Source organism: Sarcophilus harrisii, chromosome 2, assembly GCF_902635505.1.
Source record: "Sarcophilus harrisii chromosome 2, mSarHar1.11, whole genome shotgun sequence".
In the NCBI taxonomy this organism is placed as follows: Eukaryota; Metazoa; Chordata; class Mammalia; order Dasyuromorphia; family Dasyuridae; genus Sarcophilus; species Sarcophilus harrisii.
This window is the reverse complement of record NC_045427.1, coordinates 168,504,435-168,523,940: the sequence shown is the minus strand read 5'-3', so window position 1 is coordinate 168,523,940 and position 19,506 is coordinate 168,504,435. Positions and strand designations below refer to the sequence as shown.

Below are 19,506 nucleotides of genomic sequence, written 5' to 3'. Positions count from 1 at the left end.
AAACTTTTAAGTATAGAATAGAACAGAATGATGGTAATAGTAACTGATCTGTTGCTTTCTTTCTTTCTTTTCTTTTTTTTTGTTTTTACTTTTTATGTTTAACCTGTGATCAGGAGACCAAGAAGATGATTTTTGTCTTTGTCTTTGTTTTGGTGTTGTTATTTCATCACTGTGTGGAAACTCCTCCATCAATGAAGGTTAGTAACTCATTTGTAACTTACAATCTTACAGAGCTGTTTGGGGATACTGAGAGACTAAAGATTTGTCCAGATCCCAAAGATAATATATAGCAAAGGCAGACTTTGAACCCACGTTTTCCCTACTCTATGGCTATGGAGTTACTGTGACATAGAATAATAAACATTACTGTCAAATCAGATTAAATCATGACTATTATTATGGAAAGGTAATAAATAAAATTTTAAAATGGTAGCTTTATAGTGAAACTATATATATACATAGCTGCTGAAACCCAAAGTTCTTTAAATCTACTTTTATTTTGAAATATTTGTCAACAACCATTTATTGAACATTTGATTTTTGCAAGGCGCTTGAACTAGGTTGAAAATATAAAGAATTTAAAGATCCAATCCTTGCTTTACAGTTCAGTGAGAAGTCAGAACATCTATCTAGAAAGAAATAGTAATGGAAGGCCGCCAGTAACAAGTACCAAATGATGTCATAGTAACACTATTGTATTTATTCCAACTTATTCACAGAAGGCTAACAAGTTTTATTTCATGACATAGAAATTCCAACAATGTCCATGATCTAAAATCCAATAGATAGGGTTTTAAATTTAACAAATATCTTTTTGCATGTGTTCAAGATAGTGCATTGCATCAAACAAAAAGATAACACTCATGCTGAAAAAAAAAAAAAGAAAAAAATGGGAGCGGAAGGTAATCTTTATTTGCTTTTCAAAACAGGTACACCACTTCAGTATGAGGGCATTTAACTGATCATGCTGGGTATCCTAAAAAGTGTACTTTTGTAGAGTATACTGTGTTAGCCTGAAAAATAGTACCAACTTCATATATCAAGGGGAAATCTCTAAGAATGGATCATAAATTCCAAAAGCAATTGCTGGGAAATGTTACTTCAGCATTTCTCATACGTGATCGTGTATTCCACTTAATAAATGGACCTAGACGCAACTAGTGAACAATACCATTTGATCACTGACTGAAGCTTTATGCCTTCCTCAGGTGCTTTTGCAGATCTCAATTAGCTCTATCCTAAAGTCACAGAGTTTGGAGTTTCTTTGTAGTGGTTACATTCTACATACTCCTAAAATGGGCTTGAAATTACGCTTAAAAAAAAAAAAAAGTGCGGGAGGTAGGATTTCCACCCACTCTGGACCTAATAGCTCTCAGGGCTAAGATTGTATCTACCCGAGAATAACAGAAGCGATTTCGAGTAGAAATTACAGTTGTCTCTATCCATGTGTTAATTGAGGACCGCACGAAGTTTTAGTTCCTATTTCAAATCTCATCTGCTAGAAGAAAGCTGCTTACACAAGGGGGAAGGAGGAAGTGATAGAAGGGAAGGGAATCTATCCTCATACAGTGGACAGAATATTGAGGGAAGAGACTAGAAAGCCTTCAACCCACCCACCACACCAGATCAGAAACTCTTCTAATCCATTTACCAAACGTGCGGATTTACCGACATTACCCGTATAATCCATTTTTCCAAATAAAGCTGTGAGGGAGAGGGCTCTTCTCATTCGGGACTGGAAGGACCAAATCCAAAATCTTGTTTAGTTCCTAGACAGGGAATTCGAGTTTCAAAGTCACTACCTTCTCCTACCCAGAAAGTCTGATCTTGAGCTTTCTTACTCACCAGAACCTCCCCTGCCACTGGCAGAGCGGAGGTTTTGGCCAATCTCACTTGAACTCGAGTTGCTAAAGTCCTTTTCCAGGCCAAGAGGGCCTTTTTTTTTTTTTTTCTTCTACCCTAATCTCAAACAAAAGAAAAAAGCGAAATAAAAGGAAGCCCCCAGGCAATTCACAGGCTTTCATTCAGGGGTTTCAGTGCGTTAAAAAGCGACAGTGAAAGTTGGGTAGAGAAAGGGAGAGGGTAGAGCAAGGGAGAAACTGAAAAGTTTTCGGTTACTAAATGGCCAGTACAACCTCGTTTGGAAGAAATTATATGTCCGAAACAGAGTAGTATAAATGTTTGGTAGGGAGTGTCTCAAATACCAATTCTCATGGACACCTCCATTTTAAAAGGGTTACTCCTTTCCCACCCATCCCTTCCCCCTCTTTAACCTGCTTAGCAAAAGACTAAAGATACTAGATTTTGGGTCGAGACTGTTCAACGAATAAATTAATCTCGGGGGCGTTTTTTTGTTTTTTGTTTTTCAGGTTTAAATATAGTATTCATTCAACCACTTACTATTCTTTCAGCTCCTGCCTTTTAAAGCATAAACTAACCACTACCACATCCCCCTGCCCTGCATTCTAATCTCAGCTCCTAATATTTCCTAACCCTTTAATCAAAGTGTCACTTTACCCCAGTGCACTTTGCTTTCTTTCTTTAGAATGTGGATAATACTTTTTTCAATGGACTATTATTTTGGGGTCAGGTGGAACGTATAAGGCGGTGTGGAAATGTGAACTATTTTGATGGCACAGCAAGTAATACAGCCCCTTATCATCTACTCCAGACATATAAGACACTCCCGAGTTTGGCTCGAACCGGATTAAAATGTAAGTAGCAAATATTTAACAAAATAAATAAAAATACAATAGAACACAATGTTAATGCATGATTAAGTCAATATGCTGTCTGCAGGGATCCTTATATACGGCTTAGTGGCTCCCGTTTCGATTTGTGTTTGATACCACAAATATACTCTTATCCTCTCTAGGGTAAACTAAGGCAGAGGAGGGCAGGCCTTTCTCCAGATCACAGTAATTAACATGAGCACAATGACTTAATACAAAGATATCTCAGACTGGGACTTAAAATTTAACGCCCTCAGGGGCTGTGGTTTTAGCATACAGTTCTTAAACTGATTTCCCTTCTTCTCGAGGGCGTTTTCCCCACAGGTCCATGTTAATTCGAGGGCAGGAAAAGCAGCTGCCACACAGACGTGCCAGGCAACCTGGCCAATCCCACCTCCCCGCCCCTCACCAAATGGCGGAACAAGACGTCCGGTAGGTCTGCCCGCGCCAAAGTTTCCAAGGTCCAGTCTGGAAAGCAAGAACAATGGAAAGAAAGTCCGGAAAGCCACCGTAGCAGCCAACCACTGCTGTAGGTGAGGGTTGGGGCACAGGTAAAATTCCCACCATAGTTCAGGTTCCGTTACTAGCTTCGTTACTACACTAGCTACACTACAATTCAAGTGCTGTGTTTCAATAAACAGAAATGTTTCTACACATCTCTGGATTTTGTTAGCTGAGAAGCATTAATTTTTTGGCCGTTCTAAGTCTGCCAGCATCTTGGATAGAAAGAACCTCCCCTCCGCCTCCTGCCTTAATTCTCTTAAAGCGTATTTTGTACCATTCCTAAGGCTCTCTGGGTTGGCAGCAGTGACCTTGGAGACGCTCAGTCCAATTCATATACTTCTGAGCAATAGACATACTATTGGCACAGGGTTGGATCTTAGTAGACGCTTAATAAAATTTTATTATGGCATGTTATAGCCCATTTTACAGAAGAAAACTGATACTTAATGAAATTAAGCAACTTGTCCGTTGTCACTGGGCTGGGGGTAGGAGGTAGGACTGGGATGGGTTGAGATAAAAGGTCGGCCTAGATTAAACCAACAATCTCCCTACTTCAAGTCCCAAACTCTTCTTTTTTTAAAATTTAATTTAAATGTCTTACCATGCCTTAGATGCACTTTCTTAATAATCCCGCAAAAAACTTCCCATTCACCCCCTTCCTTAAATGTGCTCCCTAGGATTTCGAGGTAAAGGAATATAGAGATGACATGGTCAAATATTCCTTTTCATGTATGACATTCATGTATCAGCCATTCCTCCCCAAAGGTAAGACCCAAACTTTCCCTTCCGAAAAAAATCAAAACAGTTCAATTCTATGGGTTTCAGAAACCATCCCTTCCATCCCACCAAAAGAAGCTTCCTCCTCCAGCTCTCCTTTTTAGTCCTTAGATACCAAGTGTCCCTTAGACCCCCGTCAATATTAGCTTTTGGGAAACCTAGTTGGTGGGCATTCCTCTTCTTCCCACGACCCTTGTAGAACATGGGACTGGATTCCCTGAGATCTTTGATTCCAGAGTTGAATCAGGTTAGAGAGGGCCTTAATTTCCTTCTAAATACAATTAGAAATGGGAGACCGGATTTTTAGATCCATTCTAGTTCCCCCACTAACTGGGAGAAATATGAGCCTTGACTTCTTAATACCTCTTATTTGTAGAATGGGTACAGTGGAAATTTTGCGGGTCAAAATGCTGGCGGCGCCATCACTTCGTACTCACCTAGATTGGGGTGTCTTGTAGCTGGATTGGCCCGGCCTGGCAAGCTGTGCAGCACTGGCCCGTCAAAGGGTCCGGCGGAAGCTGCTGCTGCGGCGGCGGCCCAAGATGCTCCCATATCTGCCGCTGTCATGTAGGCTGCGGCGGCTGCGGCGGGGTAAGGACTGGAATAAGAGCCCCCAAAGCTGGGCCGCCCGTATTGCTCGCGGCCTCCAAGGCCAGCTGTGCCTCCAGCTCCGCTCGTGCCGTAAGCGGCTGCCTCCCGCGCTGCTGCTGCTGCTGCTGCAGCCGCCAGAGAGCCAGTGGCTCCCGGAAAGGAGAAACGGGGCGACACGGAAGGGGGCGTGTAAGTGGAGCCCTCGGGCCCAGGCTGGCTCCAAGCCGGGCTGCCCTGCTGCGCAGCGGGTCCGCTCCCAGACGGGGCTGCCCCAGCGCTGCTACTAGAACTGCTCCCTCCTGGTCCGGACCCAGCTGCCCCGGATCCACCGCCCTGCAGGTAAGACAAACCCAGCATGGACGACGGCACTCGGGGAGTGGGCACGTAGACTGGGGAAGATGTGGCTCCAGCTCCATGCATGAAGGCTCCAGGCCCTCCGGTCTCGTAAGCCCCGGGAGGGGGGCCGTGATTAGCCATGGCCAGGCTCTGGTACATTTCTGTGACGTCTATAAACTCCTCTATTCAAGTCCTCTTTTTCTTCTGAGAGTCAAAGATCAATATTCCCCCCCACCCCCCAAAAAAAGAACCCACAAAAACGAGTGGGGGGGAATGATGGTTAAAAAGCAAAACCAAAAAACTAAGGTTATCAAAGTTTTAAAAAAAGTATGATTCAAAAACAATTTAAATCCAGTTTAGGACTGGGGTGCCTTTTTACAATTGGTTTTCAATAACAAATTGAAGATATATCAACAGTGGATCTAGGAGGGCCTGAGGTAGGTATAGCGTATAGGTCGAGGAAAGAGCCTTCGAGATTTTCCTGGTTTGAAGCCAGAAGAGGGTTTCTGCTCCCCAAGGAGGGACCCAAGGGACGAAAAAATACAAGTGGGGAGGAGTGTAGATAGTCCTTTTCAGTTGTGCTGAGTAGGGGTCTTTGGAGCCCGTTCCTCTAACCTCAAAGGGTTGCAACTCTCCCGCCTTTGGCGGGTTCGGAAGCACCTCTCTGCCCAACTCTTGTCCAACGCAGATGCCTGGGCTATGTCCTAGTATTCTCACCGCTGCCGCCAACAGGATTGTCCTAATATCAGAGGGAGAAACAAGCAGGGGGAAAATCATCATCTTTGCTCCCTATCCTTCCCCTCCGCCGATCTCCCAAAGCAATACAGAAAGATGGAAATAATAAAAAACGAACATCCCAATTTCCCAGTCTTAAAACCAGGCCCCCAAAATTCTAGAATGGCGGGAAAGGTGGCTTTTGTCTTGTTATTGTGTGTGCCCAGCTCCAGTCCTCCCGGCTTCACTATCTAGGATGTGAGCATCTAAAGGGTTGTACTGGGGTCAGGCCCTGGGGTAGGCGTGCTGTTACTAACTTACTAAAGGCAACGGTCCGACCTAAGGACTTCATTTTTGCACTGATTTATAGCGCTATGATTTGACTTCATAATTTTAAACCCGTTGATAGTAATTAGTTTTGACTCCATTATTTGATCTTTCTAATTAAAAGCAATTACTTTTCTGCCATATTCGTACCCCACTCTACAACTGTAATGGTAAGCTTCCTGTTGTTTAAGCTTCTAAGAGTTTCGTTAGAAGGGGACAGACTACATTCTGGGGACACCCAGACTCTTGGAGTAAATGTCATCTCTCTTTTCCATCTCTCAGGCCTCTCTGTCAGCCTGCTTCTATGCAAAAGCTTCTCCTCCCCGGTACTAAAGAAAGGCTCCATGATGGGACACAGGAGGAGAAAGGCATTTATAGAACTGGATTCCTGAGATTTGTGGTGTTAACACTAGCTAACTTTGTGGTTCGAACTTGAACTAGAAGGGTCTGAAGGATCCGGGGTTCGAATTATTAATTTCCAAAGGTACAATTAATTTTTCTGGTTACAAAAGACCACATACAGGAATATTTAATCTTACAGCACCAATTTGTTTGTTGCTTTATATCAATTTATGTAGAATTGTACAGCTGTAACAGACCTTAGAGATAATGAAACTGGAGCCCAGAGTGGTAATTTGACTTGCCCAAGATTACATAGATACTATTTAATTCCACAAACCAATAATAAAACACTCTACATAGAGCCTCGTTTATTTTTAATAAGCGAATAAGTACTATACTAGGGATAGAAACTAAAAGAATTTATCGTTCTATGTACAATGATGGATTTTCTAAAAAATATGAACTAGTAATAATATCATTATATCCTAGGAAGCACATACGTATAAAGCGCTATTTAAATAATCATGAGTTTACTCTAAGATATGGCTATAGAATTTGTGACATGAAAGTCCTAAAGCTTTCTAAAACTTGCTTGCAAAGATAATTTGAGGTTTAAGAAAAATGGAATAGCACTGGGAACTTATAGGCACTTGGTTTGGATTATTTATTGCTTTCCTTCAAAGCAGTTTTGTTGAGAAGATAGATACTAAATTCTGCCGGTGTCTCGCTCTCCTGCCCCCCCTCTCCCCTCCCCCCGAAAATGAAGGAGAGAAATCAGTAATCTCTGGGAATAAATTTGAGGGCAGATGGATTTTAAAGCACTTTGCTGCTATGTTGGATACGTGATCAGGTCTGTGTAAGTGGTTACCCCTCTTTTGGTCTCTCAGACTGGGACATTCTTGACCATTTTAAATTAAGGACTTCAATTATTGAACGACTGTAGAAACATTCAACTAATGATAAACAGTGCTAAAAGAAATTAGTTTTAAAATTTAAGTTTTGGATAATTAACAAAAAAGCAAAGATCTTTTTCTCACAATTTCCCTATACACGCAGATATGAATGTCACTTATGGAAGTTCCATAATTCGATAAAACGACTGGGGTCTTTGTATTTACCTTTTCTATTTAACTATTCTCATACAACTTCATAGAGGACTATTGGAACTATAGGAACAGGAAGGGAAACCACACCTAAAAGCTTTTAAACACTGTTGGGAAAGTGGGAATTGGTTTTCATTTTACTTCATTTCATCTAGAGAGGAATATTTGTTTTAAGGACAAACAAAACAAATATTTCTCTCTAAATGGAAGAAAAAAAATAAAAGCAAAATTCAGGGGGAAAAAGAGTGCCTGAACCGTGTCTAGTCCAGGAAGCAGGAAGAGTGGCCCCAGTTCCAGTTTTTTTTCTCCCCCGTTTTCTGATTGTCTGAAGCAATCATTTCTTCCAAATTCAGAAGTTAAAAAAAAAAAAAAAAAACCAAAACCACTTTCTTCCTCTAGGAATTAAATGATTCGTTCTATCATCTTTACCCCCTTCTCCAGTCTCCAGTATAACAAATTTAGAGTAGAAGAGCACTTTAAAGATAATTCTGTCCAGAAGCTTTAAATCCTTTTTTTATCGTGGAACCCTTTGGCAATCTGGTGAAGCTTATGGACTTTTCTCAGAATGACATTTTTAAATGCATAAAATAAAATACATAGGATGACAAAGGAAACCAATTACCTTAAAATTGTTATCCTGTATATTTTTTTGGTTTAGGGTTCTCAAGTTTAGAACTCTTGAATTCCCTCTTAGTTTTAAGATGAGGTTAAAATTTTGCCCAAAGCAATAAGAATAATCTTTTTATTTCACAGTATCTCTACTACTTACTGGAAAACAAGTTCCCATGATCTTTCTCATTACCACTCTCCTTGTCTTCCTTTTCCTCTCCTAGAAATGACTTTACTCAACATAAGAGCACACAGGCATATGCACACATACTCAGGTTTGCACAAACAGCTGCTTCCATCTACACAAATACACACGAAAGCAAACAGCCCTGATATTCGAAGGCAGTGGTGTCCCTGTAATCCCAGCTGTTATAAGTGCCTTCTCTTGTCTCGACGTCGTTTCCCCCATACATACTACCCCAATTAATCCTTTCTGTAGGAATACATAAAATGCTGTGCGGAGAAGTTTGTTTCTCCTCCCTTGCTCTCTTTCCTAGAACCCAGACTAAGTAACCCCACCACAGCCTTTTAAAAGTCTGAAGTGCTTCACCCCAGCTCCCCAACAGAGTGAATCTCCCGCCCAAAGCCAAGGGAGATAACGTTAGGGATAAGAGCAGATAATCACAAGAGCAGAAACTGGAGATGAGTGGAGGCTAATGTGCCTGAAAATTCCTTTTATCCTCCACCTCTAGTTCTTCTTCAGTTCCATCCAAGAGAAATTTTATGGAGATTGGTGGGGGGTAGAGGAGTGTGAGGGGTTTAGTTTTGTTTGTTTTGCTTTTTCCATGTGTCTCATTATCTTAGCTGTCAAGTAGGGTGCTATGGAAGAAGACCTAGGGAGTTGAAGGGGACGTGTAGCTTTGCAGCTAACATTCACCGGCATCCTGTCAAATTTGAAGCTATCGAGATGTCCTCGCAGCCACCAATATCAGTTAAAACTAATCAGCACACGAATGGCAAAGACACCCATTTGTGTGTGATATTTCGTTATGGAGGATTTGAGCTTATTATGGCTGTGCATAAGTTGGATACATCAAAGGTGCGTTTCGGTAGGTAAGTAGCTTATATAAAGGGTGCACACGTCTGCATACGTCTACATGTGCATTTAACAACAAAATTCATATGTGTGTTCTATCCACGAGTCATGTTTCGAACGGAGGTCAAGAGTTGTTGAATAGTGCAAATATGGAAATGGGATTCTTAGCGTTAGGGAACGTTTTATGCCCAGAAATACCTTACAAAGGGCCCTTAAGTATCCTCCAAAATCGTTCCAAAGTACACTTTGAAAAACCCGGACTAGTTTAGAGGGCACTTTAGGAGGGGGAAATTTACGGCGTGAGAGAGACACTAACTGGAGATGAAGAGTAAGTGGCTTAGGGAAGGGTGCATTTCTACTTTTAGAATCTTATTCTACCCATCGAGAAAAGTCGATTCAGTTAAGCTATAGCTTTTTGAAGGAAAAGGTTTGTCTAAACTGAGAGGTGGGAGGGGGGAGTGTGGAGGAGGGACGCGGAAGAAGATAAGAAAAATTCTACCGACCTGAGAAGGGTGAAATCTTTCTCCTTGGTTGACGCACCCTGGCCGCTTTTGGAGCTCTGAGGGCCTGGGTCTGCCCGCGGTCCGCGGTAGGAGCTCAAGACAGTGGAAGGCCTGGAAGTCCGGGGGATGGAAGGTTCTAGCTGTCAGCCGGCAGGCTACCTCAGAGTACCTATTCCAGAACTTCCAAAGCCTTCCCTTCTCCGCCTTTCCTCACTTCCCCACCACCACCCCCCACCTCGCTTCTCCGATTGTGACTGGTTTGGCTTAGTCACGTGGCCGGCGGGGGCGGGAGGTACCTAGTATCGGTTGCACAGTCAGCTGGCGCCGGACGGTGATGCTGTTTAAAAAATACACACAGCAGGCAAAGTCCAGAGGGGGGGGCGGAGGGGAATCTCCGAGGGAAACTCAAATATGTGCTATGACCAGCGGGGTTTACGCTCAACGCCAAGATGGTCATTATTAGTGTTGATTATGGTAACTATCTCACCGTCATTCTCCTCAGATGTAGTTCCTATCTCTTTGCTTCCCGTAGGCAGCCTCCACACTGCTGGGATGAGACAGAGGTGGAGGGAGTGGGAGAGGGAGGTGACTCTCCAGGAACAACCGTTTTGGGGTTGCGCGTGTGCGGATCACTACCAACTAAATGGTCTCTGAGGGCAGCTATATTCTCGGGTTTCCAATTACTAGTGAATGAAAATAAGGATGGAGGAAGGAAAGAATGTGTGTAACGTCGGAGAGCTCTTAAAGTAATTTTTTTTTTTCTTTTCTAGCAGGCTGGAGAGACGCAAAGAAGACTAGATTGAGAGGAAAGAGAGAAGACAATTCTGGGGCTAATAGGTTCGCTGAGGACCCACACTCTCCCTCTTTCGCAACTGAAACACCTTAAATATATGCAAATACGCACACACATGCACACACGTTCATAAAGATAAATATACGTGTGTGCATATATACATTTATATTAATGCACATTTTTCAAATAGCATTTGCAAAATCTGAGCTCCTTCCATTCCTCTTCTTCCTCTCTCCACGTTTTCTTCCTCGGATTCCAGGGTGTTCCCCATTATCACTAGTCAAGGTCTTGCTATTCAAATGAAGGCAGCTTCCCTGCGAAGGAGTGTGTGTGTGTGTGGGGGAATAATGGGATGAAAAATTACTCTCCACCCCCTCCCTTGCTTCCTACTTCCCAGAGCCCAGGTAAGTTTTGTCCAGGCGGTCCTAAGTGTCAGTGATATGGAGGGCCTCTGTGCTTAGGGGCGGAGAGTTGAATAGTCCCCTCAGACAGGTCTAAAGGTTAATAGAGCAATCACAAGGCCGGATTACCGCGTAAAAATAACCCATCGATTAGACCGCAGCCTTCAGCCCCAGATAACAGTGTAGAACAGGCTCTCACGCTTTGGGTTCAGCGAGGTATTTCTTCCCAATAACGTTTCTCCTAATTAAGACGGCATCCCTAACTTTTTTTCTCTCCTCCCCTTCTTTCCCCCCCCCCCCCCCCCCCCCCCCCCCCCCCCCCTTAGCACAGCATCCCAGATTAAAGGGGAACAGATTCTGGGTTGGACTGTATGCTGTATCTTGAAGTGGAGGTAGATAGAAGGCAGGAAATGTGGAAGCCAGATTGAGACCTGTTTTGTCCAAGAGAGACGGGGACAGTAAGTCGCGCCACTGAGAAACTTTTTTTACTGGAAAGAGTCCCGCCTAAATTACTTGGGAGTTTTTATCAGGATTATGGATCGCCTTGTAGACTGAGGTGAGAGACAAGCAACTTCCCAAATCCAAAGCAGGCTTATTCATTTAAATTCTTGGATGGCCAGAGAGGAAGAAAGAGAAAGACTGAGGAGAGGGTGGAAACAATAAAATTCTATATAGCTCAGCTCCAAACTACCTATCACAGGGCGGAAAAAACGACCAGTTAAGGACAAGCGACTGCCTGAGCGCTCCTGCTTCTGTAGTGTGTGTGTGTGTGTGTGTGTGTGTGTGTGTGCGTGTGTTTAGGGCTAGTGTATTTGGGAATGGATATTTACTTCTAGCTCTTCTCGTCACAAAAAACATTCACTCCCATCCCCCCCCCCCCACTCCTTTCTTGGAGCTTATATATCAAAGAGAAACTCCCAGTGTTTTAAATATTCTCTCTCGAAATCTGCTCTCACACCTCCCTTTCACATTCCTGTAAGCCATGTCAATTTGAGTACTGTGGCACATGTTTAAATTCTCAGATCAAGTTTAAAAACTACTTTACTGGCACAACTCTTGGCAGTTTTCAAGGCTTAGAGATGACAATCTGGTCCAGAATTGGACAGGTTAAGTGGAGGTCCAACTCTGGGAATCTGTTCTTGTACATTGGAACACAGGGTTCCTTTAAGTAATGAAACCAGCTGGAATTGAGTAGAGTCAGACTACCCAAGCCAGTACATTACCGTTAAGGTCCTAGAGAGTGGAAATAGGTGGGTGCGTGGATGCGTGGGTGTCCGCCTCGCTGCCAAGCCTCATGAGGCCAAACCAAAGCAAGGGATGGAAAGAATCCTGGGATCTGGCAAGATAGGCCCAGAAAAAACTCTAAATCGCCCACTGGAACTGACACATTCAGTGCTTTAGATTGGAGGGAGGGATCAGGAGGCAGAGAGGAAGATAGTACTCAAAGGATCAAGATTTACTTTTGAATTTTTGAAGGAATAGGCGTTATTCTCTCCCTGTTCTTAGTGGAAAGAATTTCAAAATGCTGCACCGTTATTCCATGGTCTTCAATTCTGCACCCCCTCCAAAGAAATTCTAGGGATTAAAAGAAATATTGATGGAGAGAGGAAAGTGAACATTTTATGGGGGTAGGAGTTGTGAACAATGATCTGTAACGCAGGAGATGCTTTCCAGCACAATTTCTGATAACTGCTGTCCTAGTGTACATGCAGAAACTCCTGCACTATGGATGTTTGACAAGATGGTTTCAGCAGTCCTCTTCATATCTAGTGTTCTATCAATTTATGGAACAAAAATATCATGAACTTTCCAGGAGTCACCAAACTCTTAAGATCGAAGTGAAAGAGGATCCTTCCTAAATTAACTGGTAACAGTAGTAATAAATCATCTCTCGTGCCCTGCACCGTAGGGAATATGTGAGGGGATGAGGATAAAAGCTGTGTGCCAGGGGGCTGAGAGTTCTGGGAATCCCTGCCTGGTTCTAGAAAGACTGTGACTTGCTTTGGGTGAGACAGGATAGAGAATCTGGGAGATACCTTGTAGGGCTTTCTGGATGAAATATGTAGTAAAATTATTTGGGTCTAAAAAGCAAATGGTTTTTAATTTTTTTTTTTTTTTTTTTTTTTTTTTTTTTTATGCCTTCAGGATTACCCTTGCATTCTCCCTCTTAGGGTGAACACCTCTCAGATATAGGTGACGCTGGAGACCCATATCTGAATACCGGGAGCAGCATCATGGCCTCAAATTTACTGAAGGGGTAGAGCTGACTAATTTCGATTCTACTTAGGGTTTGTTTTGCCTAGTCCCCCCATCTATCCATTCTACCTCACTTTCCCCCACCCCCCTCTCCCGGCCGGTCCTCTCCCTCCTTGGTAGGCAATATTTCGAGATGGTTGCCAGGAGCGGGGAACATTTCAAGAACTTCGTATTCTCTTTATCTACTAACTCGAGACTGTAGGTGGGGAAAAGTTTGGTCTTTTCCTGGTCCCCAGAAAAATAACTTAGCAATTAGAAAAACTTGGGAAGCGCTCTGTGTGGGTCATAAAGTGACTACTCTTCCCTAGAATAGATGAATCAGGCAAAATAATAGACACTCTATCTAAAAGGAGACTTTAATTAAGAACCTAAAATAGCCAATTATCAAATCATAGGAGCTCTCGACAAATTTATTTTTGACTTTGCTTTAGGGAAAACTCCAAGACAAGCTGAAATTGCATATCACATCTTTAATTTAAATCATCAAATTGTAAAAACTACCTACTATGTGCTAGAGCAGGTCTGTAACTCACAGCAGCTCAGTCAGACCTATTTATTTTCAATAATCTACAAGAAGCCTGGGAAAATTGGGGAAATGTACTGGCGGGAGAATGCACAGGTAACCCCGGGGACACAAAATTCCCTGTAATTAAAATTTAAAAACCATTTGCTGAAATTTGCCTGTATTTTACCAATGAGATTTTTGGCCATAAGCCCAGGATTCCCTTCTCCATTTAGAAGCTTAAAGGCAGAGAAAGACGAGGGTGTGATCATAAAAAGAGGGAAAGAGTCGGGTCTCAAGAAACTGGTTCAGAGAACTCGGCAGGACTTAGAGGCCTGGGATTTCTAGGAGTGAGAAGTATTTTGAGGGAATTTCTCCTTTCGGAATAAGGCTATGAAGAACAGTGTGGCTAAATTCACCTTGATATAGAGAAATCTTAGAAAATAGAACTCGCTAAACCCAGGAGTAGTTCTCCAAGGATCTTTTTTGTCTGCTTGAAATTTTTTAACTTCCTAGAGAGGTCTGTCTGCCTTTTTATCATGTTCCGAAATTAATCTCTGCCACTGGATCACATCGTACACTCATAAATGACCCTTTTTGAACGGCATACATCCGCTAATGGGTCCAAAACGAAAGAACAGAAATGAAAGATTCTTTTTCCCCTCCTTGCTGGATTTTGGGCTCCGTAAAAATCCGAGGATAACTTGCAGGGTTCTTGTCATTGCTGAGTCAGCTCTCTCCTCGTCCCAACCTATCTCACTGGCCGACTTCCACTAACCCGGATGATTTCAATCAAAATGAAACGAAAATGAGAAAATCCCGCTTCTATTGTCACGAAGGAAGATAGTAAATGAGAAAGGAGCTTCGGTTCTTTTCTACCTGCCTGAGCCTAGGGATTTGGATCCCTTCTGGGTCAACACCTGCTCCCTGACAGAGCCACTACACCCAGAACAGATTAAAAGCAGAAATAAATAGAAACCTGGTTAAGGTCAGACTTTAGTTTAACTAGAGCCTGGGACTCTTGTCCAGGAGGAAGTTTGGTGGTCTTGTTTTTATCTAAGTGGTACAGATACTGAATTCACGAATTCACAGAAAATTCACAATAATTCCTGTGTACATACGATTCTCTTATGAATTATCTCCTTTGGTCTTCAAGTGATCTTTTGAAAGAAGCAAGGCGAATATAGGAAAATATATTTAGAAGGGTTCTTGATTTGCCTAAGGACTGGCAGCTAGAGCGTAACAGCTCTGAGGCTGGAACCCTGGATTTTCTTGTTCTTTTACTTGATACCCCAAATAATTTTTAAAACACAAGAACAATACCTATATAACCTTTTGCTCAATAATTTAAATGAAAAACCAAATGGATAGAAGAAAATTACTTCAAAAGCAGGATAACTTGGTTTTAAGTCCTGTATTTGACATAGGCTAACTGATCCTTGAAAAGTCACTTAAATTATTGAAAAGTTGCTGATCTGATGTAAAATGTCATACACATTTTTTGAAAATGTATTATTCACCTCCCCATTTCCCAAACCCTACCTGAAATCTAGTTAGAACTATCTTTTTTTTTTTTTTTTAATCTTTTATGTACTTGTGCTATAAGGCATTCTTGTAATAAAGTATTGTATTAACCTCTCCGATTCATAAGATGTAAATTGTTTTAATTTTATAGTCACGCTACTTTATGGTGACATTTTGTAGAGCATCTTTCTCAAGCAATTCAAGGCACAAAAATCCTTGAAAAAATAATCTCACTGCTGGAGGGAAAAGAAAGAAAGGAACCTCTCCTCACTCCGACTCTTCCCCAAAGAAAAATTTCTTTAGAAAGTCTAGTGCTAAGGCGAGAACAGAGGGAGTAGATGAAGAGCTATAGGGCAGGTTTGAGGAACTTAAGTTTAGGTCTGTCTCCAAGACCCAGGAATACACAAATCTGGGAGGCAAGGAAATTGGGACCATACATACGCTTGGAAGTGAAATCCTGCAAATGGAAGTGTTGGGACCATACGTACGCTTGGAAGTGAAATCCTGCAAATGGAAGTGTTGGGAAGCTGCACATAACTAATCTAAGGGACCGAGAGAAAGGGTTAATACTGAATGACCAGTTTTCACTAAAAAATGCCTCCATATCCCACACACCGGAACTTCTTTTCTTCCTTATACTGGTTCTAGTGCGATACTTCAGGTGTAATGGATTTTGGCAGTCTAAAATTTCTAGGAAATTAGGGATCATCTGATCTTACTGTCCAACGGCAGAAATAATTTACCGTGATAAATGTATATTCTTAAAGCAAAACTTTCTACCAAAATTTGTTTAATGGAACCTGTTCTCGGCCATGGGGGTGAGGGATGGAGGTAACTCAACGGGTGGAGCAGAATGAAAAAATAAGCACATGGGTGGAGAGAGCTGAAGAGAAAGATGGAGAAGCTATAGCCATCCAGGATTTAGTTAGAATTCCAGGATGGAAAGCAAACTGTCAAATCAGACAGAATAGAAGAAACAGACTAAGGAAGGAAGTAACGCTATGATTTTATATACCTTTAGTAACTATAAAACATCCCTGGGAAATCCGACCTAGAAACAAAGTCGGTGATGGGATGGGAACCATCATCACCATCATCGTAATACCTAATATTTATATAACACTTTTAACATTTTACAAAATGTTATCTCATCCTCACTCAACCCTGGGAGCTAAGTGTTATTATTAACCTCTCTCCCGCGGCCTCCCCCCTCCGCCCCCTTTTCTTTACAGATGAGGAAACTTGAAAGACAGATATTAGGTGACTTGTCCAGAGTAACAGCTAGAGGAAGAGATGGGATCTAAATGTAGGACTTCCTGACTTTAGGTCCAGGACTCTCTCCACTTTACTATCTAGCTGAACAAAATTTCTCTACGACACAAATGCTGCCAATATTGGCAACAGTACCAGTAGTAGCAGCAGCGGCAACAGCAATAATAACAAACATGACACAGTTTTCAAAGCATTTTACATGTACTAATTCATTATATCCTCACAACATGAGGCCAGTTTTACTCTTGGTTCCATTTTATAAATGAGGAAACAGAGTGATAAAGTAACTTGCCCATGATTACACAATTTAAGTATCTAAGGAGTTTTTGAAACTCTGGAAAAAACTAAGATCGACTTCAGGTATAAGCTTCAAAGAAAGCCTGGAGGATAGAAGGAAATTGGAGGCGGGGAGGGAAGGAGAGTCATGAGTAAAGTAAATTTATTTGAATGAAATTTTCACTTAGAAATTCGATGGAACATACATGGGAGATGTTTCATAGATATTTTTGGTAACCCAGGTTGTGATTGTGAACTCAGTTAGATTCCCCCTCCTCATTACTTTTAAGAAAGTTGTTCCCAAAATTTGAGTCCTCCCTCAGCTTCCAATTGTCTCATTAGCTCTTTATCTTTGTCTTGGCCTTAATCCTAACTAAAGGCAACAGCTCAGGTCAGAACTACACTTTTACCATTCTACTTGAGAACTGGGGGATCAAGATGGTAGAGAAGCAGAAGATGCAAAAAGGGTGTTAAGGTCATTGTAAAACAGTTTTGTCATTCAGGAATTGTGGAAAAGTTAGGAGCATGGAAAACAGCCGAAGGGATTTAGTTTTTTTTTCTTCCTTGTTCCCCTTTTCAAATGTGTAGAATTTGTATTGTCATAAAGATCTGGGTTCAAATCATTCCTAAAATGTAAGTAGTGTGACACTAGACAAATGACTTAACCTTTCTCATCTATAAAATGAAGACCATAATATATACTTTACATGGTTGTGGTGAAGATTAAATGAGATAAAAAAGTTCTCTGCAAAATTGTTATTTAAATTTAGCCAATGTCATTTATTTTTCTCCTTTCCTTTTTCCTTTTTTTCCTTCTCCCCTTTTCTCTCATTGCTTAAAAACAAAAACAAACAAGAACAAAATCATCATTCCCATGAAAAAGATTGTAAATTTTAGGTTGTGATAGCATTCCTTTGTTATTATTAGTACTCATTTTCAAAAAAAAAGATATTTGTAAAAAACTCTCCTCCCCTTTATTCCAAAGCAAAACAAATAAAAAGACACAAAGAGGTTATATTCCATTCTTTCTAAAATCTCACTCAAGAGACAAGTACTTGATTTTTGTAACTAATAAGGAAATCACTAGAAAACTTATTAGACTTCATTTTTTTCAACTTTTTTTCCTAACTTGACCACATATATATATTTTAAACTGAGGCTACTAAGAACTGAAAAGTGGTCTAGCCCAAACTTTATCTCTTTTATTTCCCCTGGAGCCCTCTCTGGCAGAGGTGTAAATGAGCTGTGAACTAGCCAAAAGGCAGGGTAAAATAGGAGCAACAAAGGGCCTGGAAAATCCTCTAACTGAATAATTGGTACTTGGAGCATAGAGAATTGATGTTGATTCACTTATAGTAGCCTAGCTAATCACACACCAGAATACTCCATAGGAACTACATGGGTCTCCTCCAGAAAGTAAAGTTGTAATTCTGAATAAAGATCCTCCAAGATGAATAGCCTTGACTTTGTGAAAATGTGTCTAAGATAGAGATGGAGTTTATCAGTTAAGACACTAAATATAACCCTCTCTCACCCCATCTCCTCTTCCCAATCACTCATATAGTATTGTTGTAGGGTTTTTAAGGTTTATAAATGTCTTTTCTCACAGTAATCCTTGTGAAGTATGTAATACAGCTATTACTGATTTCAACTTTCAGAGAAAGAAATCGAGGACACAAGAAATTCAAAGCCTTACCCAAGTTCACAGAGCTTCCTAAGGTGAGGAATCGAGATAGGAAATCTGCTTCTCATTCAAGAGCTTATGTGTTCTTTCTGCTATAGCTTGTTGCCTTATATTATTACTCATCAAAGTTCCCCAAAGATTTAGCTGGTATGTTTTTCAATCAGTCACCAACATTTGTTAAGCACCTACTATGTGCCAGGCACTGTGCTAAGTGCTAAAGATAGAACGGCTAAAGACAGTCACTGAAAAAAGCTGGTAAATTCTCAAGTTTCAGATGCATTTCCTCCTTTTTCTTCCTTGTCTCAAGTTTTTTTTTTTTTTTTTTTTTTTTTTTTTTAATTAACATGATTATGAAACTGCTCACCTGTCTCTTCCAGCTGAGCCTCCTCCCCATCATCACTTCCAACAACAAATAAATCTAAAAATGGAGAGTCAGGTCACAAAATGAACAAGGTTAGGAAGCCATGCTCCAACTTATAAAAGAGACACATCTGAGATTGTGGCAGAGGACTGTTCATTTCTCACCCTTCCAACCTACCATTTCTTGTACTTATAATATTTGACTTCCATCTCAGGAAATTTTAGAATGTCGTGCAATTTATATTGGAATTTAATGCATTGAATACAAAATATATTAAGCACTTGTATGTACAAGGTCCTATTCTAGAAGATATAATAGACAAGAAAGCGAAGCAGTCCCCACCTTGAAGTTGCATACATTCTGGTTCTTATTACCTTTGTAGATTTTAATTGATGACTGTAACTTTTATATCATAGTGTAATAATATTTATACAATCTGTCTCAAATGCTTTGTCATAAAGAAGACCCTTCATTATTTAAAAAGCTTATTTCATTATTAATAATATGTAGCCAAGCCTTACAGTAAAATGTAAAATCTTGCTGGTAACATCTTTGAACCTATTGCTCATTTGTAACATAGTTCCTCCGGTACTAACTGTTCTTATAACATTGTTTCATCTAAGGACACTGGGTTTCGTCAGAACCAATGGTTTTAGACAAGGTATGACTATAAATCACAAAACCTACATAAATACTTGGTGTCCTACATGGAAGCAGGACAAAGATCATCTGTGACTTCATTTAGGGACTAGGAAAATCTTGAAGACTTAGAAGCCAGAAGCTAGGAATTGCTTTCTCATATTTATGTCTGCCACACCATCAGAAATTTGCAGACTTGTAATTTACAGTCTTTGTTGATCTGT

At 41.0% G+C, this 19,506-nt stretch overlaps 1 protein-coding gene across 3 annotated transcripts in view; it reads right to left on the bottom strand.

Moving 5' to 3' along the window:
• The window catches only part of GATA4 (GATA binding protein 4), a 106,925-nt gene that overhangs the window by 58,917 nt on the left and 28,502 nt on the right, over positions 1 to 19,506 (bottom strand). The window contains exons 1-2 of one of the 3 annotated variants that reach the window (XM_003757926.4): positions 9,575 to 9,921; positions 4,451 to 5,679 (exon numbers count right to left, since the gene is read on the bottom strand). The exons of 1 other annotated variant lie outside the window; for it this stretch is intronic. In XM_003757926.4, coding sequence (XP_003757974.2) covers positions 4,451 to 5,099 — 649 coding nt within the window. In that variant the 5' untranslated portion in view covers positions 5,100 to 5,679; positions 9,575 to 9,921. Of the gene's footprint in view, positions 1 to 4,450; positions 5,680 to 9,574; positions 9,922 to 19,506 lie in introns of those variants that run through there. One more of the 3 variants, XM_023494676.2, reaches the window with a different exon arrangement.